Raw genomic sequence first — 25,030 nt, 5'->3', positions numbered from 1 at the left:
TCATCTGAGAGCACCAGGAAAATTCTGTCAAGGAGTCTCTTGGCCTTTTGTCAGAGGACTGGACAAGAAGAAACTGCATTTAGTATTTTATCTGATCAGACAATACCATTAGAATTATCTTCTTAAGTGTAAATATAATGGCTAGATAAGTTTATAGCCTGAGAGACAGCATAGTATCATATCAAGTAACATGGACTTTGGAGGTAGATTGCCTGGGATCAAAGCCGAGCTCTACCATTTACTCACTAGGTGACTCTCAGCAATTTATTTAACCTTCTGAAGCCTCAGTTTCCCCATCTGTAATATGGGCCCCCAAATGACACCTATTTCATAGTACTGTTTGGAAGAGCACTTGAGACAATTATATACTATATGTACATACACATACATATATATATACACATATGTAATGTGTCATATGAGCACATCTAACTTTATTCTGGTTATAGAAGCACTTTTCTTTTGAATTCTCTTTCTCTCAAACCCCCCAACCCCCACTCTCCTAAGGACACCTGGCCCAAAAAGGGAAATCACACTTCTTCTTTTCTTTATTTCACCATTCTTATTCTAAAGAAACCCACAGACTACAGACAGCAGTTTACTTAGAAGGCTCTGGGCTTCAGGGAATCTAGATGTCCAAGTTGAAAGTCAGCTGCCTGAAACATGGAGTGGGTGACCTCTGGGGGCACTCAGGAGCCCTTCCTTCCAGGCTTCGGGCACTGTCACTGAGAAGCAACTTCCTTGGGGGAGGGGTGCTTTTGGTCATAGCGGTTAAGTCAAGTTATCAGACGCCAAATAGCTTATGGGAGTTCAAAGCGAGCCTATCTCCACCACCGCTAACCACGAACTGCCCATCTGAGCATGATGAAATTGGCCCCCCTCCCCTCTCCCCTGGCTACTTAATTGCTCACAAATCCAGCAAACTGGAAGACCAGCCACTAGGGGGCACCAGAGACTTTTCCTCTCAGAGCCCAAAATGCCATTTCAGTAGCAGCAGAGAGTAGTGTGTCCTGGAGCTGGAGCATGGTCCAGTGTCTCTTGTGCTTTTTTGCCTACTGAGGCCTTAAGCATATTTAATTTAATTTGGGTAGGGTGGTAGAGGGTTCCTTTTAACAGTGTATTCATGATTTCTCTAGCATTTCTTCAGGAAAGTTATTTATTTCTTTTAGATATAGAATTTTTACCATTGGTCCATTTAATCAAAATCACTTCAAAAAACATTTGCTAAGCTTCCACTATGTGCAAGAGTGTCCTGGGCATACAAAAAGTAAAAAGCCATGGTGTGTGCTGTCACAGACTCATTCTAGAGCAGCGTGGTCCCACAGAACTGTCTATGATAATGAAATGTTCCACATTTGTGCTGTCCAGCTCCGTAGCCAGTGAGCCACATGGGGCTCTTGAGTACCTGAAAAACAGCTGGTAGGATGGAGGAACTGAGCTTTTAACGTTTAAATAGGCAAATGTAGCTAGGAGCTACCATACTGGACAGCACAATGTATTAGTTTGGTGCAAAAGTAATTGTGGTTTTGGCCATTTTTAAGTGGATTGGAAAGCCTGGCTACTTAAAGTGTGGTCCACAGAGCAGAAGCATCACTACACCTGAGAGCTGGTGGAAATGTAGATCTCTGACGTTAGCATGGGCTTCCTAAATCAGAAACTGCATTCTAACAAGATCTCCTGGTGCTTCTCATGCACAGTAAAATTTAGAAAGTTAGGAGATGTATACAAGTGGTTCTCATCCTGACTGCACTTCAGACACAACTGAGGAACATTAAAAGAAGCTGAGCCTAGGTCACACCCTCCACCCAGAGATTCTTAGGTTAATGGTTTAAAGGCTTGGCCTGAACATGAAGAGTTTTAAAAGCACTCTGGGGGATTCTATAAAAATTTGAGAACCATCCCAGCATAAGTGAGTACGGTGGCTCCAAAACTGGAGATCACCAGGAGTGCTTGTTAAAACACAGATTGCTGGCTCCAACTCGCGTTTTCTGATCCGTGGGTCTCGGCTGAGCTCTAAGAACCCTCATGTGTAACAAGTCCCCAGTAACACTGATGCTGCTGATCCAGGAAACACACTTGGAGAACCACTGGTCTAATCGTTTTAAAAGATGGGCTCCAGAATTGGACTAACCTGAGTCTTGGACCTGCCACTTACTTAGACCCTGAACCTCAGCTTCCCAAACTGTAAACTTGGGCTATGAATATTTACTCATCGAGTTATTGTGAATATTAACTCAGAGAATGACTATGAGATGCTGGGCATAGTGCCTACTTTTAATAAGCAATCAATAACTGTTCATTACTGTCATGATCCTAAGAAGACTTACTCATTCATTCATTCGGTAAGTATGAACTATGTGTCAGGCACTGTTCCAGGTACTAGGGACATAGCCAAAAACAAGGGGGCCACAGTCCCTGCCACATTGCTATCATGGAACCTGCAGTCCTACCTGTCAGTACAAAGCAAGCTGCGTATGGTGCTCCTATAGCACGAATCCTAAGAGCACAATAAAAAGGTCAGAGAGGAATTCATTCCAATGGATGAGAATGGGAAAGCTGCACACAGGAGGTGGAGTCAGAGCTGTGCCTTAATGGGGAGAAGGATTACAACCTGCAGAGTGGGGGCAGGAACTTACTCATGACCAGGCACAGGGCAGAGACAGCAAGATGATGCAGCTAGCAGCCTAGTGGAGCTGGGGCAGGAAGTACAGGGAAAGGGGAGGCAGGAGGCAGGGCTGTGCATATGGGGATGCCGACCAGGGTCTGCCTCCACTCTCTGGCCAAACCATACTATTTGTGTTTGTTTAAATCCCAAACACTGAAAATTACTGATGTCAGGAAACTGAAACCAGGTCACAGCTTTCGTTCTTGATTATTCTTACCAAATGCAGAGGCCAGACAACAGAAGGTCCAGAGATTCACAGAATCATCCTGACCCTGCCTGAAGATGGGGCGGGGCTCTTCAGCCAAGCAGGTGGCCTTGGGGCCAGACGCTCCATTGAAGCAGAGGAACAACAGAGAGATGCTTGAGACTTCAGCTGAGCCCTGGGTGGGGTGACCATTAAAAGGAAGAGTGGTGTGCTGACCCCATCCACCGCTTCCTTTAGGAAAACGGTGGCCTACCACCACAACTCTTTGGTCTCATTTGGGTTTCTCTGTAAACTCCAGAAAGCAATAAAGCATGATTCCTAAAAAAGAGGGCTACTAGGTGGAGGTTGTACAGACCTAATATGTTCCCCTCAGTCGCTGCAGCTGCACAGGAATGGGCACCCAAACCTCAGAGTAAATTGCATAAGAACAACAGACAACAGGAAAGTCTGTCTAGTAACTCACCTGTTCCCATGAAAAGAAAAAAAAAATGTCACTCCACACAAGTGAGGGGTGTGGGAGGGTGTTGAGCTTCAATAAGGCTCTCCCCAAGGGTCTCCTTCCTAACAGACTGTAAAATAACATGAAGCACGGCCCCAAAGGGCCGTGAATGACCCCTGGAGCAAAGGACTCCAAAAGGCTCTGCAGAGCTTTTGGCACATCTGAACAGGGGCCCGGATCCCAGCGCTCCCTCTTCTGGGCTCTGACTTTGGCAAGTTACTCAACCCCTCAGAGCCTCAGATTCTTCTTTGGAAATAATAATGGGAATAATAATATGCCCCTTTTGGTAAGCAGAACGATGACCCTCAAAGATGTCCTTGTTAATCTTGGGACCTGTGAATATGATCATCTACGTGCCAGAAGGAAATTAACACAGCAGGCAAATTAAGGTTGCTGATAGGCTGACCTGGAGATGGGAAGAGTATCCTGGAGTATCCAGGTGAGCCCAATGTAATCACAAGAGTCCTTAAAAGTAGAAGAGGGAGGCAAAGAAGAGATGGCAGGAAGCAAGATCAGAGTGATGCAAGGTGGGGATGCACCCTCAGTTGCTGGCTGTGAAGGTGGAGAAAGGGGCCATGAGCCAAGGGGTGTAGGCGGCCTCTAGAAGCTGGAAAAGTCAAGGACATGGAATCTTCCCTAGAGCCTCTGGAGAGACCCATATTGGACGTCTCACCCACAGAACTGCTTGGAAATAGAAAACTACTATACCATTTTGCAGGGTTGTGAGGCTGATGCTTGGCACTCAGCAAAGCTTCTCTCTTTCTTCCTTCCTTCCTTCTTTCCTTTCTTCCTTCCTTCTTTCCTTCCTTCCTTCTTTCCTTTTTTCTTTCCTTCCTTTTCTTTTCCTTCCTCCTTCTTTCCTTCCTTGTTTTTCTTTCTTCCTTCCTTCTTTACTTTCTTCCTTCCTTCCCTTTCCTTCCTTCCTTCTTTCCTTTCTTCCTTTCCTTTCTTTCCTTCCTTTTCTTTTCCTTCCTTCCTCTTTCTCTGTTTCTCTTTCTTTCTTTCTTTCTCTCTCTTTCTCTCTTTCTCTCTTTCTTTCTTTTCTTTTCTTTTCTTTAGCAGGGTCTTACTATGTTGCCCAGGTTGGACTCAAACACCTGAGCTCAGGGGTCCTCCTGCCTCAGCCTCCCAAGTAGCAAGGCCACTTTCTTCTCTAGGCTGGTATTAGCTTCTGTGGGTACATACCATGCTCCACACACACTAGGCTTCATTCTCCCTGTCTTAGCCCATCATTGCAGCCTCTACTGAGCCCCAGCCTCTCGCAGAAGCCTATCCTCATTCTCCCACCCACATGGGCTCTTGCTCCTCTGAACTCCCACAGCCTTTACAGCCTGTACCTTGCAATTACAGGCTTAATTATATAGTGGGTAGTGTTACCTGCTGTCACTGCATGTGTGTTTATTTTGGTTCCAAAATGAGATTGAAACCTTAGTCTCAAACAGGAACAATGTTTTGTCCTTTTGCTGTTGTTGTTTTTAAGCACCTGTGCTTTTTTATATAATCCTGTTTTTATTGCCTTCTGACACAAAAAAAGGACTGTTTGGGCATATATTTATAAGCAGATACCCTACATCATTGCAATTGCCCTGTGATTGGGCATTAACTCATTTTTCTATTTCCCAGCAGAGTTTTCTATTTTCTAGCAGAGTTTACTGAAGGTTTTAAGGTTTAAGGTCTAAGGCCAGTTCTGATACAGACAATAGAATCAAGTTTATGGTTTTCCAATCATGGTTCCAATGACCATGGTTCCTTATCATACACTGATTTCATCAGTCAAAGAACAGGGGATGGTGTTGGAAATCACAGTACCAGTAGGATACAAGGTGGCCCGGCATGTGTTCCTCTCATCCCAGTGCTGAGCACACAGTAGGTAAATAAAAATGGGCTAGAAAACTGGCTGGTGAGTGCATCATTACTTTCCCCCTATTCCCTTCTTTAAATCCCACAAGATCACCCTCAACAAAAACATACACACAGGCAAGGTGCAGTGGCTCACACCTGTAATCCCAGCACTTTGGGAGGCTGAGGCAGGTAGATCACCTGAGGTCAGGAGATCGAGACCAGCCTGGCCAACATGGCGAACCTGTCTCCACTAAAAATACAAACATTAGCTAGGCGTGATGGCAAGTGCTTATAATCCAAGCTATCAGGGAGGCTGAGGCAGGAGAATCGCTTCAACCCGGGAGGCAGAGGTTGCAGTGAGCCAATATCGCACCACTGCATTCCAGCCTGGGTAACAAGAGCGAAACTCAAAAAAACAAAAACAAAAACAAAAAAACATACACACAAACAGGGGCAGCACAGCCCATTGACCCACCATGGGGATACATTCCCAAAAAAGAATGAGACAGACGGACAAATGAGTTCTTCTTGGAGCATGTTATTCAAATCTCAAAATAAGATAAAGCTCTCATTTCAAGGTGCATTTATTTTAATGAGGTTGGGATTTGTAAGGGAAACAAAATGAATAAGTTGGTGGGTGGGGGCAGGAATTAAAATAAGCAGCGTCTTGCTGCTTGCAGACATGAGTGTCCTCACATCCGCTGCCTTATTTTTTATTCTGTTCTGGTTTGTTTTCTCTTGCGGTGCTTTAAAATATGATGGGTAGGTTAGAAAGAGAGACCAAGGTAATCCTGGCTTCTGTTCATTAAGCTCTTATGAAGTACATGCTGTTATACTCACATTACCTCGGTGAATCCCTATGATGTGGGTGCTATAATTAGCCCATTGTACAGGTGAGATAACTGAGCCTGAGGCAGATAAAATGCTCATGCTGAGTGACCCATCAGCAAGTGGTTTAGCCAAGATGTGGACTGAGTTGGTGGAGCTCAGAGCTGAGCTTTAATCTACTCTGCGCCAATATCTGGGAATGTGCTTAAGCCCCAGTCTCTCTGTCCCAGATGGAGCAGGTCGGATCTCCAAGCTGCTGAGGGGCACTAGGACTCGGGAGACACCAGGCTAGCTCTGTGTTCTTCTGGTCCTCCTGGCATTTCTAGAAACTGGAGGTGGGCAAGGAGGAGGGGGAAGAGGAGCCAGAAGAACACGGAGTCTTAAATAAGATCTCTTCCCTCCCTTCCTGCCTGGAGTGAAGCCCTTTATGAGTAAGCACCAATGGAGGGATGCCAACACAACGCAGCAAAACCAGCCCTGTCATTCCCAACTCAGGCCTCCCAACCCCAAATCATTCAAGGGTAAGGACACAGAAAGAAAAGCAGAGGAAGAGTGTGGACATAAAGTCAGACCACATATTGGGGTATGCGCCCCTACCACCACTCCCAGGAGATGTGACCTTGGACAAGATAATCTCTCTTAGCCTCAGTTTCCTCATCTGTAAATGGGGAAATGACAAGTCCTGCCTCATAAGTTTGCTCTGAGGATTAAGTGAGTCCATGTCTGTGAGGGGCTTTCCAGAGTGCTTATCACACAGTAGAAGCTGACTACATATTAGTGTCTCTATGAGTACACCATTACATGCACTAGGATGATGTGCGCAATGAATATATTCTGTACTATACAACATGCAATCATATGCCGACAATTGAAAACTAAACATGGTGTGGGGAGCGTTCTGGGACAGGTAAGGGCAGGGACCCTGCATTCACTCTGGTTTTTATCTCCCATAGAGCCAGCTACTGCACAGTCCTGTACCCTCAGCAGGGCTGGGAAAGTTTGTGCAGGAGAACTGGGATACACTTCGGTTTCCTGCATCTTATCCCAAACCTCAGCCACAGAAGGCAGCACCCTTCCACTTTCCAGGAGAAGGGCAGCCACACCTGAAATGCCCCTATTTAATGGGATTATTTCTTCTCCTTTATAAGTCATATCTCATGCAAATGTTCATTTTCTCTCTGGAAGCTCATCGGTACAATAGTTGTTTCACAATGTAATAACTCATGTATTAAGTCAGATGAGAACCGCCTTGAAATATTACTATACTGAATTCTCTTCCATAGCAGGGAGATCAGTTTTAGATCTCACCCAAGGAGATTTCGTTACCAAAGAACCTGAAGCATTTCATTAAAGGTGCTTTCTCCTACAAGAGGAAAGAGGTTTCTTTATTTTTGTTATTATTATTTCATAGCCCAAAAGGTTATTGTTCTATGTGTTCAATTTCAATAGTACTTATGCTTCCTAACCATACCGTATCATTTACTTCCTTATTAGGTTCAGTGTTTCCTGCTTTCCCCACACTGCAGTATAGGAGCGTAGGGGGATAGGACTCTATTTCTTCACTGTTGTTTCCCAATCATCTGGAATGGTACCTGACATATAGTAGGTGCTCAATAAATATTAATATGCAAATGGTAGCACATTTAGAGCACATTTCTTTTGGAAAGCGACCATAGTTGATACAAAGATGTATCTCATTAGAAATTCATTTCCACCTCTTTTATTTCCTATTCAATTATTTTTCACCCCCATTCTGTGTTTGTGCCAATAGATTTTTTATGAGATCACAACATATCTCCAAAAATCAGAATTAAATCATCCACAAGAAGGCTATGGATTTCAAAGCATACCAGAACTCCTGGCCCTAAAATGCTTCAGGGAACGTGTCACTCACCACAAGGAAGCTGGGCTCCACACTTTTACTGGGGGCATGTTCTGCTCACTGCAGAGGAGGATGTCTCCACCACAGTCACCAGGGAGCCCTTCCATCACCCAGGCCCACAGGGGACCAAGAGAGAATGGACACTGGCAGAAACTGCAGATTCATGAAGTGTGAGGACTAGAAGGTAATTTCATTTAAACCCCCATTCTTCAGATGAGAAAACTGAGGATCCAGAAAAGCAAAGTGGTTGTTCGAGTGCACAGGGTAATTAAGCACAGCACGGTGAAGAAGGCAGAACCCGCCTCTCCCCTTCCTTGTCGATTTCCCTGTGTGTGCATGGGTATGTGTTTGAACTCTCAGCAACAAGATGTTTTAAAAGGAGTCCCTGTTAACGACTTATCCATAATTTTGACTCAGGGATGCTGCTGATAGAATTCTTCTAGCTTCCCTGTCCACCCCAATGACCTAGATCCCAAATTTCCCATTAATGACTCAAGAGCCTTAAAGACTTTCTGAGCTAAAAGATTCTTCAAAATCATCTAGCCAAATCTTTATCTTACAGATGAAAAACAACGGGCTAGGTGAAGAAAAGTGAGTTCCCAGGTCACAAAGCCAGTTAACAGTGAAGCTGCAGCGGCTGGGACCGCTGGCACCCAGGGACATGTAAGTTACAATGAGGACACTTCTCAGATTTGTGTGTGACTCTACTAGCCTCATCAGGATAAGGAGAAAATAAGGAGGAATCAGAATACGATAAGCAAAAAATCCAGTCTAACCAAGCATATCTCAGGCCCAAAACGAACTTTTCCTTAGAGCAAGAGAATATAATTCTAATGAGAAAACCAGTAGCAAAAGAAATCTTTTTAGAATATGGACACATACATACATATACACATGCACACATGTGTATGTGCATATAATATAGAGATTACCACACATACTATATTAAGAAGATGCTTATTTTTAAAAAATAATACTTGACACTAGGTATATAATAAGTTCCCAGTGCTAGCAATGGCACCAAAATTGATTGCTAGTGGAAGCCTATCTTGACACAACATTTTTTAAGTTATCCATCAATGTCTGCACAAAAGAAAATACACATATTCTTTGAACCAGCAATTTCTCTTCCAGGAACCTGGAACTATGATAGAAATAGAATTATACAAATATATGAATAACAATGTTTATTAAACCATTGTTTCTAGCAGCAATAAAAGGAAAAGGAAAACATTCAGGTGGTCTTAGGGTTATGGCTGAATATACTGTGATACAAACAAATTATGGAATTTTATGCAACTCTTACAAAATGAGTTATCACAGTGCTGAAGGAATGTCCATCATGATTAGTTAGGAAGCCAAATTGTGGTGCAATGTAATTATTTGGTACAATTTCTTATACAAACACCACCATCTCTAAAACACTATTATGTGTGCACACGTGAAGGCCTGGGAACCCTGGGTGTCTAAAGGAGGAGGCAGTGATGGATGCAAGGGGAAAAGATGATGAATGCATTCTTCACACATCTGTGTTTTAATTGATTACAAGGCATGCATATTACTTTTTAAATAATTAAGCCAAAAATCCTAAAAATAAGGACAGAAGGAACCCACAAATAGTCCTCCAGGTTCTGTTTCAGCCTGCCTTCTTCCCTACTAGACCCCATGACAGCAGGAATACTCTGAATTCAGGGAAAAAATGAAATCAACGCAGCAATGAGAAACTTGAAACTGTCTCTCTAAGCCCTGGGCTTCCATGACTATCCTCTGGTCAAGTTACTTTCCCCACTAAAGTGTTCTAGTCCTGGTCCAGGAAGTGCCCTGTACAGTACAGCCCAGCAGCACTCTCCCCTTAACACAGAAAGGGACCTCAGTCTCCTGTAAGGTGAGAGATGACTCAAGAAGCTTCATCTCTCCCTGCCCTCCAAAGAACCTTGTACCTATAAATAGACCATGCAGAACCCACTTTTTGGAAGCAGACCAAAGCTAACTTTGGCAGGCAGGCCTCTGGGGTACCTGAGCCAGCCACTCGGAAAGTTGGCCTTACCCCCATGGGCTTCTTAATCCAGTCCTGACTCTAAGTTCCTGAATGAAAAGTGACAGAACCATGAACATAAAGGCCCTGGCTGTGACAGTGATGACCACTAGGCTTTGACAATGACAAAACTGCACTACCTGAAACACAAACTGCGCAAACCCTTTGGGGTTTAGTGCTCCAAAGAGAGCTGCCACCATCGACTTCTAAAACTCCAAGAGCCCGTTGTTCACATTAATACATACAACATTGTTTGTAGGGAGACAGCCCCCTCGTCCACTGCAAATTCTGTCCTTCAGCCATGACTCAGGAACCAGGAAGGAGAAGGGAAGAGAGGCTGACTTACCAAGCCAACTTCTGTTTAAGTACACAGACACAAACACGGGGGGCACCGTGAAGAAATCCACTACAGAGTTCACTTCCAGCCAGAACCACAACTTATCGTTGGCTGCAATAAACTGGGGGAAAGAAGAAATAAGAAAGAGAAAAAAACATGAGAAGCATGGTGCCGGCATCCAATGTACACTCTTTTGTCAAAGGGTAAGTTTTGAATTTTCATAGGGCCACCACACCCGGCTAATTTTTGTATTTTTAGTAAAGATGGGATTTCACCATGTTGGCCAGGCTGGTCTCGAGCTCCTGACCTCAGGTGATCCACTCGCCTCAGCCTCCCAAAGTGCTGGGATTACAGGCAGGAGTCACCACACTTGGCCTATTTCTATTTAATTTTTAAGGTCTGCAGGGAGACGTTATGTCCTTCTCATATCTACACAAAGCACGTGCTTTTATGATCAGACACACACGTTTTCTAGTGCCCCATAGAGAGCCCTATATAGACTAACTATACGCTATGCTAGTCTTAGAGAAAGATCAGGCAGTGTATTTTTCTGTGGTTCCCAACAGCTTCATAGGGAAGATTGGGTGATTTTACTTTTATTAGACTCATTCATGTAAATATAACTATAAATAAAGCACATATGTATGCACACACACACACACACACACACACACACACAATTCTGTCCATCTACTCTCCTCACCCTCCTTTCATTCATACTCACAACTGCTCTCTCAGGGCTCAGCTAAGTGAACACTGCTAAACATAATTTTAAGAGCTGAAGAGGTTTATTCCTATTTACCTTTGTTTAGTTTTTTTTTTTTTTTTGAGATGGAATCTCACTCTGTTGCCCAGGCTGGAGTGCAGTGGCGTGATTTCAGCTCACTGCAACCTCTGCCTCCCGGGTTCAAGCAATTCTCCTGTCTCAGCCTCCTGAGTAGCTGGGATTACAGACGCCCGCCGCCACACCTGGCTAACTTTTGTATTTTTAGTAGAGATGGGATTTCACCATGTTGGTCAGGCTGGTCTCGAGCTCCTGACCTCAGGTGATTCACCCGCCTCAGCCTCCCAAAGTGCTGGGATTACAGGCGTGAGCCACCACACACCCAGCCTATTTATATTTAATTTTTAAGAGAAGATGGCATTGTGTGAATAGAGAGATGAGAAACAATCCACCAGTGGATACATCATCATTTTTCTTCAATCCCTATTTCTCCCCCTTGAAACAAAACTGATGTGAATTCCAGAAAATGCTTTGCTAAGGAGAGGGCTCTCTCCCAGACTGAAAATCAGAATGCAGGTGTGCTGTTTCTCCTGGAAACACTGGGTTTTATCTTGACTGCAAGAGCAGAGGCTGAGGGGGATGATCCCTGAGTCCCAGACTGAAACACCTCATTGTGATACTGAACAATGTTGCACAAACTTACCCTCAAGCCAAAGTAGAGAAGGAAGAACACGTTGAAAGCCATGTCGATCTGTAATGTGAAATCTTTGTAGAAATTCTGGCAGGATTCTATTGGGCTATTAGACAGGAAGAAGAAAAAGCAACAGGTAAATGACAGGTAGTATCATCCAGTCTCCCATGATGCTGAGAAGTGGTAGTGCTTAGGGTAGACGATGAAATGAATATTCATAAAAGAAAACATTTGGTCTTTCTGCCTCCTGGGATCATCAAGCAAGCATTGCCAAGGGGTCTTTCCATTCAACCATTCAGGAACTACTGTTCTTTTATTTACTGTTTTTGAAATTATTATATATCTATGATTTTTTTATCATCATTCAGCAGTTGAACTAAGAATCTAAAGAGGATCATGCAGATACCTTGGAGGAAGGACAAGCAGGAGAGGCCTCCAAATTCCTTAATTTCATATTAACCCTTAAAGAACTTCTTTCTTTCTTTGAGAGGACACATACCAAAGCTAAAACACAGTTCCTCATGCCCTCCAACGCATTGGCAGTGGGGCCTGTTTTCAATTAAACACAGTGGTTGTGTTTTGGACCTTTTAAAAACCATTAGTTGATTAATAAATACAGGACCCAGGAGCATCTCAAGAAAGCTAGAGAGGAGAGGATCCTGGGTGAGGTTCTGGCTAGATTAAGCACAGACTTTCTGTGCAGGACTCGGATCTGGGGAAAGAAGCATTGTCCGACCAGTCAAATTCAGACCATTAAACAAAAAGGTTGAAGCAGTACTCTAAGGGTTAATTTTTTTTTTTGGCATGCATGCTAATTGACTTGGTGTGTGTGTCCAGCAGCCAATGCAAACCCCTAGCACACTCTACTTCAAGAGTCGCCAATTCAAAAGGGTACTACTATACAAACTGGTACAAGACTTCTGTGTGCTTTCCTGTGTCAAACTGATCAGAGGATCAGTGTGTGGAAAGTCCCAAGGTTTGGGCTGGGTGAGAAGTAGGAAAGCCTCATAGACACTCAAAGCTGTGAATGGAAATTCATATAGTATTCTGTGATCAGTAGGTAAATAGTAACACCCAGGCCAGGAACGTGAAGGTGAAGTGAGGTGAGGGAAAGAAGACAGAATACCAAGAGAAGCAAAACACTTTAGCTAAAGGGAAGTGACATAGACCTCCTCCCTCCAGGAGAGGGCCAGCTTGAGAAATGGAAGATGAAGGATTTCCTCGTAGTGCCACTTTGGAAATCACTGTGTGCAATACCAGTTAGTATAGTTGCACTTCTGTAAGGACAACGCTTGGCTGTTCAACAGGCAGGAATCTGTGCAGCAGAGGAACTCGGGGCCCACTTAGAGGCAGGGTAAGTTAGTCAGTCTGTGGGAATCTCCGATCATGTTCCATGCACTGGATTTATCCATTCTTCATCTCTGCTACAAGTCAAACATGCCCTATGTCATCTCCCAAATCACGTGGAAAAATCTCCAGACAAGCATTAAGAGTAACCTATATTTGCATTCACAAACTAGGTGGACTGAACAAAAAACAACACTGAAAAACAGTTCTTAAAAAAAAAAAAAAAACCGACAATTGCCAGGTTTTCACTAAGGTAGGGAATTGGGTAGAAAGACAGCATGGAATTTGGTTAGGCCAATGCTGAAAGGAGACATAAGCAAGGAAGCCAAACATCACAGCCTGCCATGGCTCTAGGCCTGCTCTCCTACACAGGTACTAATTTCGATGAAAAAAGGAAAATCCAGGCTACAGTGAATCGGTGACACTTCTGCAATTCTCAGGCCATGGGGGTGCTTGTTTTTGTTTCAAAAACAAGACCCAAAGGTCCATGGGTGTCAGAGTTCCCAGCCATTCTAGTTGCAGTGAAAAATGTACAGTAACTAGGTTGACCAGAAATCCTATAGATTCCAGGGTTGAAGAGACAATGCATCTCTATGCTATGGAAGCCACCAGCAGGATACGTTACTAAAGAGTAAATGGGGTGTGTGTGTCTGTGTGTGTGTGTGTCAGAGAATAAGCAAGCAAGGATGGGGAGATCTGTAGGTAACTACTGTACTCAGGTGCTCACTTGTGCCAGCGGGGACTCACGTAGCTGTGCATTATAAATTCATACTCATCAAGATAGATGTATACGCAGTCAAGGGGAGAGAAAAAAGGGCTTGGTTTCCAAGACTATCATGGAAAACTGACTATTGTTTCACCAAGGCCAAAACCTTACAGTTGCCCTCACAGTCGTTATTGGTGGAGTTACTGGTGGCATATTTGGGGCCGTCGTGAGTTCCCTAGCTCCTATTAATCCCATGGCCTCTGTGGTTAATTTGGTGGTAACCTAGAAATACAGCTAATTGGAAAAATATTTGCTAGGCTGTGGTAGAAGATGGAATAGTTGGGGGAGAGATGTGAGCTGAATGCCACAGAGGATACTTGGATTCAACATAAATGGAAAGAGGTATTGAGAAGAGCATAAGGAATTGGCTGCAGTGACTTCTCCACTGTTTCTTACCTTCCTGGTCCTTTCTGTCATCCCTCCTCATAATGCTTATGTTCAATGGCCACAGTGAGAGGGCCTGAAGCTACAGGACATGGGTGTTGAAAAACGCACCTTAACAACAGGTTAAGGTTTACAGGAAACCATGTTGAAGCCATACAAGACCTTTTCCTTTTCTCTAATCCTTTCAAAAAATTTAGAACCGATTTCATCATGTTTCATTATCATTCCTTGAGTACTAGACTTGGAGCTGAAATACTAAAGGAAGTAAATGATGCCACTGGCGCGGGTGGCTTTTCCTCTGGCTGGAGCTGGCAGGTAATATGAGCATACCTCAATAATATGAGGGGGCAGGGGGCAGGCAGAGAAGCAGGAAACTCTGGGACAAAAGACCCATACAGGATGAGTGATCGGGCAATGTACTTTCTATCCCTTTTAGCTATTTCCTGCTTGCCACTACAGCCCCAGGAGAAATGTCCTGCCTGATTTTTTTCAAGTGGCAACAGAACTGTTGTTTATCAGATCCCCTCTGAGATAAGTCCTCTGAGTGCCTATAGTTCACAGACTCGCACAATCAGAGACCACAGAGTGGAGCTTCCAAAGCCCCATTATTTCATTCCCCAAATGGAAACAACCCATGGAGAAGTTCAATGATCCTTTAAAAAAAGAATACATATTTCAACAACAAAAGAGTTGGCCATATCAACCAGGATTTATTTTCCTCCCAAAGAGACTTCATCTTAATGATTAACGCACATTATAGGATGGAGAATGAAATACAAACACCTCTCCCTTCTTGTGTAAAGTAGGAGGAGTTTCCTTGTCTAGATACACAGAAACTTCAAAAGCTAGCAAAGAAATTGTGCTTTAAAGAAAAAAAAAACTACAAAGGAAAGTGACTCTGGATCACACACAGACTCAGTCTGATGAGGCATATCCACCTCAGAAGGATTTACATGGGCATATGTTGCCAATAGGAAAAAAAAGTGGAGTTTTACGAACTGAAATAACACTAGTTCTGCCTCTGGTAGTAGAGAACTGACTTACCCTAAATTGCTACGGGTTAACTAACTTAACTTATGTCCTCTTAATAATTAGAGGATACAAGATACTTGGTAAGTGGCAGACTATTCATTTCTAGGCTCCCATAATCCATGAAATAAGTGTGATACTAAAACCACAGGCAAATTTAGCATGTTGACCAGGACTCCATGACTGAGCACCTTCAAAAGAGCCTCAGTAAAGAGTTGATTCTTATGGAGTAAATGTTCAGTTGTAGGGTAGAGGTTGAAATACAAACTCCTGTTTCCTCTTGGCCATCAAGTAAGTATATCCTCAGCATTTAGATGCCTCTACAGAGGAAAATGAGATTCACCCAAAGTGGGAAATGTTTCTCTTTCCTCATCTACTTAGTAATAGAATTTTCAAAAAGACTCTTGAGCAGGAAGATCCAACAGACCTTCCCGAAGACTGACTTAAGAACTTATCTTTTCAGAGCACAAGGCAAGGGAGGGCTACCCAGGATTTTTTTCAGAGGGCAGGAGCTCTAAGTACAAAACCTCACTGCTAGCAGTGGTTCCTCTGGGTATCTTCCTCATCTCCAAGAGGGAAGGATCACCCCCTCCTCGCAGCCTCTAAACTTCCCTGGGTTTCCTGCAGTCTGTTTTCCCACCTCCCTGAGTCTGGCTGCCGAACCCTGTGAAGCTACTTCTCCAGGGTAGTGGTTCTCAAACTTTGGCATGCAGTTGGAGGGCTTGTTAAAATCTTGCTGGGCTCCATCCCCAGTTTCTGATTTAGTAGGTTTGGGGTGGGGGCTCTAGATTTTGCATTTCTCACAGTTTCCCAGATAATGGGGATGCTGCTCGTCTGGGAACACCGCTTTGAGACCTGCCACTCCCAAAAAACCTTTCTTGCAACTACACACTAATTATAGGTGTTGCTGCTCGAGAAGCTTCCCATTCAGACCTGAACAGAGATGATTCAGTGTTTGAGCCAGCCCCCAGATAACCAGCTGCATACCACTTAGCTAATTGCTGGGATCAAGGGGTTGAACAGACATTTTCTGTTTCAGATGCGAACAAGGGGGTGAAAAAATTAAAAAGATACAGGGAAGCAATTGCAATGCCACTGTGCAAGCTTCACCAGTGGATGTTCCAATTAACAATCAGAGAGTACCTGCTGAGCACATTTTAGATTAAGATTAAAAGGAAAAATGATGAAGTACAGATGGGGAGGGGTTATGGAGACCATCATTTACAAGGGATAAAGAAATGGTAAGTAGCTTAAGAATAACAACAACAATAACACACACCCAAGATGATTTAATGGGGACGGGACTGGCTGAGGAACAAGATAGCATTTTGTGAAATAATTTCCAACGTTGAAATTCTCCTCACTCTTGTGGCTAGTCCCTTTTTAAATTGAATGGGGCCCTCTCAATTCCCACCAGGATTATGGACAGGCAGAATTCAGGCCCACAGCACCACAGACATGAGTCAATGCAATAAGCCTAATGATTCTAGACTCTTCTCCTAGTCTCACCTCTGCAATGTTACCAAATTAATTTAATTAAAAATGTCATTCATCCACCATCACGGTCCCTGCCTGTTTCATACAGTAACTCTAAGCCTGGCTAGGAAGAATTTCTAAAACCTAAACTCATCCTACATCTCCTACTTTATTTTCTACTATGTTTCAGTCCAAACCCTTGCCTTCATTATTTCATGAATGTGACCCACGTATTCCCTAATTTTAAATCTATGCCTTCTCTGTGGCCTCTTCAACTGCTGATTACTCTTTGTGTTCAAACCTTGGGCAGTCTTCGAGGCCAACCTCAAGGCTTGATTCAGCAAACTACTTGTGCCCTCATTGACCTCTCCCATCTCTGAATTCCCATGCTACTGGGAGGAAAAAAACTCTAAACTGTCTCATTATGTTCATATTCAATTATTCTTCAATTCAGTGTAATAATACCTGACAATTGTATAAAATTTACATATGCTATTGCATTTGGTCCTCACAAAATGGCAGAATAAAGGAGATATTGTACTATAATCCCCATTTTACAGACAGAGAAGCAGAGGCTCAGACATCCAACCAAGACCCTGCAGCTATGTCATAGAGTTAGGATACAGACCCACTAGCCTTGTGCCATACCACTTCCTCTCCAGATGGAGTGCAGCCTTCTTGGAGAGGAAGAGGAAGCATAAGACATAGTGTCTGCTATCTACAGAGCCTCGCCTTGAGCTCATGCAAAAATGATGGGGGTTGATTGATTCATAAATCCTTCATAGAGGAGGACAAACTGCCCTAGAAAAAAAACTCATGTGTCTGTTGGGTGGTCTAGGAAAATGCAGAGGAAGCAGATGTATTCAACCTGTACCTAACTCTAACCCTGCTCTGTAGAGACTGTCATGTGGGACACTAATAATCCTCAGAAGTCCTCTCTGGGACCCCGTGTGGAGCGGTGGTATCAGGAAGACTGATCCCGTCGGCTGAGGGGAAGTTCTTCTGCTTATAGAGGAATAACTCCCAGTTATCCATCTGATTAAAGATGAATGACCCTTCAAGTGGCCCAATTTTCCCTCACCCTCTCCTATTCTAGGAGAACAAGGATGAAGATAATGAAAGCTGATAATACTTAGATACTCTGAAGACTCTTAATTATGAACAAGATGATTAATAAGCTTTGCATCCCATTTGATCCAATCAAAATAAATAAAAAAGATGACATCATATAGATATGGATTTTTATGGAATCTATCTATAACCGAGAGAGTAGGTCTAAGTGATTTGAAGTTTTCCTGGCTACCTCTGGATATCCTGGATAAACTGCCTACACTGGAATAAAAGCATCTAGCCAGCCAGAATATTATGAGACAGACTAATTTTAAAAGGAGGCAAGTCTTTGCAATGTACTTCAAATTAGAAACTGATATTATTATTCATAAAATTTAAGATCACAGAAAAATATTTTGTGAGCTAATAACAATAATGGATTTAGTGTGAATGACATGATATGAATTCATCATCAAGAAAGCAATAATATTTATATAGAACATTTTCTCCTGAACTTGGGACAACACTCCAAGACTGCCCTGAACCTGATGGGATCCAAGCTGAAAGCTTTGTATTCTTTTGGTTTTCTTCATGCTGCCATTTTACTTATCTTACCAGAGCTGTGTACCTAAGAGTTTATCTTTCTAATATCGATTCTTCTCATGTTTACACTGGACGGGGCGTGTGTTCAATAAATTGTGTAGTTTTTAGTTTTACCAAACAGAATAAAGCCTCTTCACTTTATCCCAGACATCATGGAGTAGTTATCTTCTAAGATGTGGTTATCTTTGACGGGTCAGTTTGTGGTCATCACTCATCGATAGTAACAATGATAACATCAAAATGGGCCCCCCTTTTTTAAACTTAAAACATTTTTCTTAGACCTTGAAATGGCTCTAATGTAAATAGAAAACAGTTTTTGTTTCTCTGCAGTACTGATCGATTATGATCCCATGCCAGCTGGTTGTTTAACTGGCTTTACTGGGAAGTCATCAGTTATGGGTTTGTATCAACAGGACAATTAATCCTTTTGATGGCAGCAGGCTTCTAATTATAGCTCTGCTCAGCTGAAGAGATGTGATCCAATAGCCACAAATATATGTATTCCATGTTGAAATGAATTGGAGCATACTGGAAAGTAGTATAAAAACCCTCACAACTCTTTAGCATCCGTATATGCTCTGTATTCTTGAGCTTTGAGTAATATGGAGACTCCTGAAACAATGATAGCAGTTGACTTCAGAACAGTTGTAAGGCTCAGGATGTCTACCTGAATAATTATTCCTAAGAATAAAACATTCTTCTAGGAGACAAAGAAAATGACATAGATTGCTAATGGAGAGAATGGAATATGTCAATTCCTTATAAATTTCTCAATAAAACACACACAGATCATTTGTTTTCAAGAAACTCAGGTGGCGAGAACCCTCTTGCTTGTTATGAAGCTCTTTTAAATTTTATCTAACAAGACTTCAATATTATATCTGAACTAAGAGCCTCCTTTCCCATCTTCATTCCATATTTGTTATCCACGATGGACCTAGATAGGTATAGCAAAAGCAAAATACGGGCATTACAAGTTGACCTCAAAAGTGGTGGGCAGCTAGGTAGTTTTAGAATTCAATGGAAGAGTTAAAGTTCCAGCCCTATCACCTACTAGCTATAGGATCTTAAGCAAATAATTTGACCTCTTCAAGTCTTTGTTTTCTCTTCTGTAAACTGGGGATAAGGTTACGAATTCCCAACGTTGTTCTAAGAATGAATCAGATGACTCAGCACTCAAAAGTGATAGTAATTTCTAAAACTAAGGTAATAATAAGAGTGATAATAGTAACTGTTTGTAGAAAATGCCCCCCAAAAGGCAATCATTCAACTGAACAAAAACTGATAGGATCAATTGTTTCTATTTTTTTCATTTATTTTTTCATTTGTATCTGCTTTACTGCCTCTTTATCTGGTGTTGCATTGTAATCCAAATGCCCAACAGGCTGTGCATTGAGCTATTGTGAGATTTCACAAATGCCTAGTATAATTCTATAGAGTATTAAAGAAGAAAAAGTGAAAATTATATTTCCATGAAGGCAGCCACACAGTCTCATAAATGTTAAATAATTAGCCAAGATTTCTTGACAGAGAAAGCCATGAGTCACTTTAATGAGTGGCCACAGGAGTTTGTGTATTCTCCATTTTTCCTAGTTTTTTTTTTAAAGATGAGAGCTTTCCTTGCCTGGTTGGCTTAGCACGGATCTACATAAGAGGCAGAGATCTGAACCAGTCATATGTCTTATAAATCTCTCTTCTAAGCTTTCTTCTGTAAGAGCATGTACTTTTTCACTGTTACACTCTTGGAATGATGTCCAAGAAAACCTACCCACTAATGCTTGTTTTCTCCAGCTTATCTGCAGACTACAATTATTTCAATCACAGTTGTTACCAGAGTAGAATAAGTGTTCATATTTGCCAGCAACTTTTATGTAATAAATCAGAGCTAAGCTACTACATAAAACAGAGTCTTTCCAAACAAGTATTGCTTGATTTTAGTTTTCACTAAACTGTCTTAGGAATCATGACTGACCAAGTCTACTCACTCATTCCACTCCCTCCACTGATTCTAGCCATCCCTTTTTTTTAGGAAGCCCTTATCTATCTAGAAGAGGAATGGGATGGAGTAGATGATTCAAATAGCACTAAATGCATATGCACGCATGCACATATACCAGAAGACAGACTGAAAGTTCTTTGAGGGCAGGGTCAATGAGCCATGTATAGGTATGGAGTGGTTCATGTGGGTGGGCACTCACACAACATGTACACACAAATATCTCCAGCCTCCCAGCACAAATATATGCTCTCCATCCAACCCCAACCCCACTCTGGGACCACTCACAAAACAGGACAGCCTAGATGAGGTGATTAGAAATGGCAGAAAGGAAGTAGAAGAGAAGTCCCAGGTCTGAATGGAAAGCTGAGAATCTAGACACAAAGGCTGGCATGGGGAATGGAATCTCTGACCCCTGGATCCATACTCCTCTCACATCTACAGGAATTTAGTCCTAGGGAAACAAGAATAGACTATTCATATAACCACTACATTCTGCTTCCTATGCCTTTTTTTTCTGGATATTAAAAATTGCCACCTATGTGCTAGGAGGCTGATAAACAATAATCTATAACCAGGGATAGCCAACAACCCCTAGCCACTGGGGAGCAACAGCCTGGAGCTCACATTTCTGAAAGAGAGGGCATCCTAGAGAAAGTAGCTCAGGGTACAGTTTCAAGGCACTTCATATTAAGGCTTCCCAAATAAGAAACCCTCATATTCATACAGGGGACGGCAGAGGCTCCTAAGAGAAAAGAAGAGCTCTCTGTTTGCCAAAGGCTGACCAATCAGGGCACGGTTGGGCAGGTAGGCTGGTACTCCCATAGCATAACAGACTTTCAAATCACTGTGGGACTTCTTTGGGCTGTTACTAGAGGCAGACTTCAAAATTCTGTCTGAGCCTTCTCTAGAAGTTTGCCTTGGACTCTTTGGGCCTCCCCTGGTCATCTCACCAGTCCCCTATTTAACTTATGCCTTATACTCCCTTTTCTTGCCCTCCTCCCTGGCTTTGACATAGTCCTGTCATACCTGGATGGCATGACCCTGGCAATGGCACCTTGCTATGGGTCTACCTGAAAGGATTTGGAGTACAGAAGCTAAAACTATTGAATCGACAGCTAGAACCAGCCTGTTCTGGGTTCCGGACTGACAGTTGGGGATAATGAGATGCCTGAGACGTATCTCTTTCTTATTCTGAACCTTGGTATTTCAGCCAGTAGCCTAAGAGGTCTATTACAGTTCCAACTCTTGTACCTCTTGGCACATCTGCACTCAAGCAGAATGGCATGCAAGCCCCTCAGCAGGGCACTCAAGGTCTACACTAACAAAGAGTACCAATGCTGAAGACTTGCTGATCCTGAATGTAGGAAGCCTGAGAACACCTGGAAAAAAAATAATTATGTAAAAAACAGTTGTTCCATTTATCTGCTGCTTCACTTTGACGAACAGAAAACAATGTCACATAACATATATAGTCACCACAAGGACACCAGCTTGTTTAAAGTTACACATGAATTTATATGTGATGCTGAAGGATAGTTATAATAGCTTATACCTATTTCTAACATCTTGAAGTTTTGTTGTTGTTGTTGTTGTTGTTGTTGTTGTTGCTGCTGTTGAGGATTTTTTTTAAGAACACACAGAGAAAGACCTGGTAGAAGTCTTTCTGACATCTGGCATAGAAGACAATTACACCTTTATTGCACAAGGAAATAAAATAGCTGTGTCTTAGCTCCGTCTTTGGCTGACAGCTAAGGCCTGGAAGTTTTGTAAGTTTTCCTATTTAGGAGTTTTGTTGAGAGCCTAGCAGCCTCACGGCCAAAACAGAGTGTCTGAGATGCTGCTGATTAGAAGTCATGGGTCTGCTGAGTATAAGGCTAGAGTCACTCCTTAGGAATGTCATAAGCGACCTGGGCAGTAGAAACCAACACCACCATGGAAAATCAGACACGATAAGTTACCTTTAAAACAAATTATCATCATTAATAGGGAAAATGGCATTGACTTATTAACCCCTATGATTATACAATCGTATCTTCAAGTATGCACACTTTTCATTTCCTTCTTGACAACTTCATGAAAGTAATGTCTCATCTCCTGGAACATTTCTTTTCCTTTTTTTTCTTTCCTTTTTGCTTCTAATTAACATTGAAAATCATTTATTTATCAAAATTAGGTTTTCCCTGCCCATGTTTCAGAAATAATAAATAGCTGGCTGAGTGTGGTGGCTCAAGCCTGTAATCCCAGCACTTTGGGAGGCCGAGGCAGGTGGATCACTTGAAGTCAGGAGTTCAAGACCAGCCTGGCCAACATGGTGAAACCCCATCTCTACTGAAAATACAAAAATTAGCTGGGAGTGGTGGTGAACACCTGTAGTCCTAGCTACTCGGGAGGCTGAGGCAGGAGAATGGTTTGAACCCAGGGGGTAGAGGTTGCAGTGAGCCAAGATCATACCACTGCACTCTAGCCTGGGCAACAGAGTGAGACTCTGTCTCAGGAAAAGAAAAGTAATAATAAATAGCTATTTCTACCATATCAATGACATCCACTAGATTTTTGGGTATAAATTTGGAAAGAAATATGATGAATTACCTGCTCAGTGGGGTGAAGTGTCTTTCTCCTTGCTTCCTCCTGCAGGCCCTTCTTTTAATTTTATTGTCCTATCTTTGAACTTCTCTAGAGATGTTATTCCTATCATTGTAAAAACATCTCTGTGGGAGGCCTAGGATGGCTCCAGGAAGCTGATTTCTTAGGATTTTCTCTTCTGTCTCCGTGAATGGATCTCTGTATCCCCACTTTCTGTTGGGCTTCAGAAATCCTTTCATTTTATGAGGAATCACTGTGTTTTTCTGGGAAAGAAGAATGGGTCTCTGTACTGAAGAATCTCACAAAAGAGAATCAGATGTTTCCTTTGCCAAGCCCCCAGATGAAAGCGTTCATGAAGTGAGAATATGTCAACGTGCTGGGCAGGATCACCTGCCTGCACAGGTCTGTACTGTAATTCCACTTAAGCTCCTTTCAAAAAGGGAAATGCTCCCATTCAAAGGATCTTTTTACTGGTTACCAAAAGAACATGTTATGAAATTCTAAGCAAAGTCCATTTCAATATAATACATGGGATATGGTTAATAGAATAGGAGGAAAAAGGAGTGTGGGAAGAGCTTCAATCTACTAAGCCCCCAGATTGTAGAAGATCAGATTTCATAAAGAAAACATAAAAATAAGATAAGAAGTATTCAGCTTTGTTTCATTCTGACTGCTTAGTGCCTAGTCTTGGGCTAAGGGATGCTGACAAGCTAGTATCATCAAGAATTCTCTAGGAACTGTTATTCCTACCCTAGGATTATCACATCTTGGAATGCCTTGCCTTTCATTTTTCTCAGTTTACAACCAAGGCATGTCTAAAATGTAAAGTATCTATTTGAAATGACAAAAAAAGAAATCCAGTGAGAAAACAGATCCTGAAAGTTGTGTTTTATAAAAGTCCATTCTGAGAATACAACAAAGAAGTATACAAGTTAAAAAAAAAATAAGGAAAAGAAAGCACTTTTAAAGTAAGTCATTAGACAGCCCTAAGGCACAAAAATATATTTCAAGGAGAGAAAATGATCACAATTTACTAATCAATGATGTTGAATGCAGTGCCAACATGCTTTAACAAATGCGATATTTCTTCCTAGTAGTACCATTTTACTTCTTTTAAAGTTGAATTAATGGTTTTCCTAAACACTATGAGAAAGATCAATAATTGCATTTCCTGAGGCATTTAGCCCAAGAAGTGCTTTTAAAAGGTATATCTATTTATTTAGATATTTGTTAGATCTAAGCAAAATCAAATCAGGTAACATTATTCAGAAAGACATGAAAGGGTATCATCATCCTGGTCACTTGGTGCACGCCTGGGTGGAGTCAGGAACATATAGGACTGATGATCAGGTAGGTTGTTACTTGGAAAACTGGTCCTAGCTTCTAATTATTTGTCATTAGTCTTTGCTCAGCATAAACCTAAAAACGGGAGATTTATTTCTCTCTTTTCCAATGTCCTAGTCTTGAATTTTCAAGGGACAGGGTGGCCTTTGTGATATCACAGCAAACTGAGGGCCCACAGGGATGATCCAGGAGAAGCCTCAGGCCCAGTGCTTCAGTGTATCGGAATGCTCGCTGCTTTAATTCATGCATGCGTCCAGTGCTCACCACATTCAGGGCCATTGGGGAAAGCATGTCAACATGCATGGGTAGTGCAGGAAGAGTCTGGTTAACCTGGAGGCGACAACCGAAAGGGGGAGGTTGCATCATGCAAATGAAAACCACAGCTTGGCCTTAGCTGCCATGCAGAAAGGACCTACATCAAAGAGTCTGCAGTGCGGCTCCTGGGTAAGAGTCGATATGAGAGAGGTGAGTTACTTCAGCAATGAGAGACACAGGCAGAAAAATGTTCAAACCACTCTAAACAGAACACTGTACAGAGCACTGGCATTACACACGAGAAGAGGCAGCTTTGGGGACAAGGAGGGGCGAGACAGAGGGAAGGTGAGGACAGAACTGGCCGTTACTCAGTGAAATGGCTTCCCTGGCCATCCTTTCATATGCACGTATTTTTATAAGGTATTTCACTTCAACAAATAACCTCATGATAGTTTTTAACAACAACCATAATTGTTAAGATGTTGT

General features: G+C 42.4%; 1 protein-coding gene across 12 annotated transcripts in view; it reads right to left on the bottom strand.

Annotated features, from left to right (window-relative positions):
• The window catches only part of KCNMA1 (potassium calcium-activated channel subfamily M alpha 1), an 838,033-nt gene that overhangs the window by 300,113 nt on the left and 512,890 nt on the right, over positions 1-25,030 (bottom strand). For all 12 annotated transcript variants that reach the window (XM_063727600.1, XM_054522410.2, XM_054522412.2 and 9 more), the window contains exons 4-5: positions 11,721-11,814; positions 10,303-10,414 (exon numbers count right to left, since the gene is read on the bottom strand). In XM_063727600.1, coding sequence (XP_063583670.1) covers positions 10,303-10,414; positions 11,721-11,814 — 206 coding nt within the window. The remainder of the gene's footprint in view (positions 1-10,302; positions 10,415-11,720; positions 11,815-25,030) is intronic.

Source organism: Pongo abelii, chromosome 8 (genome assembly GCF_028885655.2).
Source record: "Pongo abelii isolate AG06213 chromosome 8, NHGRI_mPonAbe1-v2.0_pri, whole genome shotgun sequence".
Classification (NCBI taxonomy): domain Eukaryota; kingdom Metazoa; phylum Chordata; class Mammalia; order Primates; family Hominidae; genus Pongo; species Pongo abelii.
This window is presented reverse-complemented; position numbering and strand designations above follow the sequence as displayed.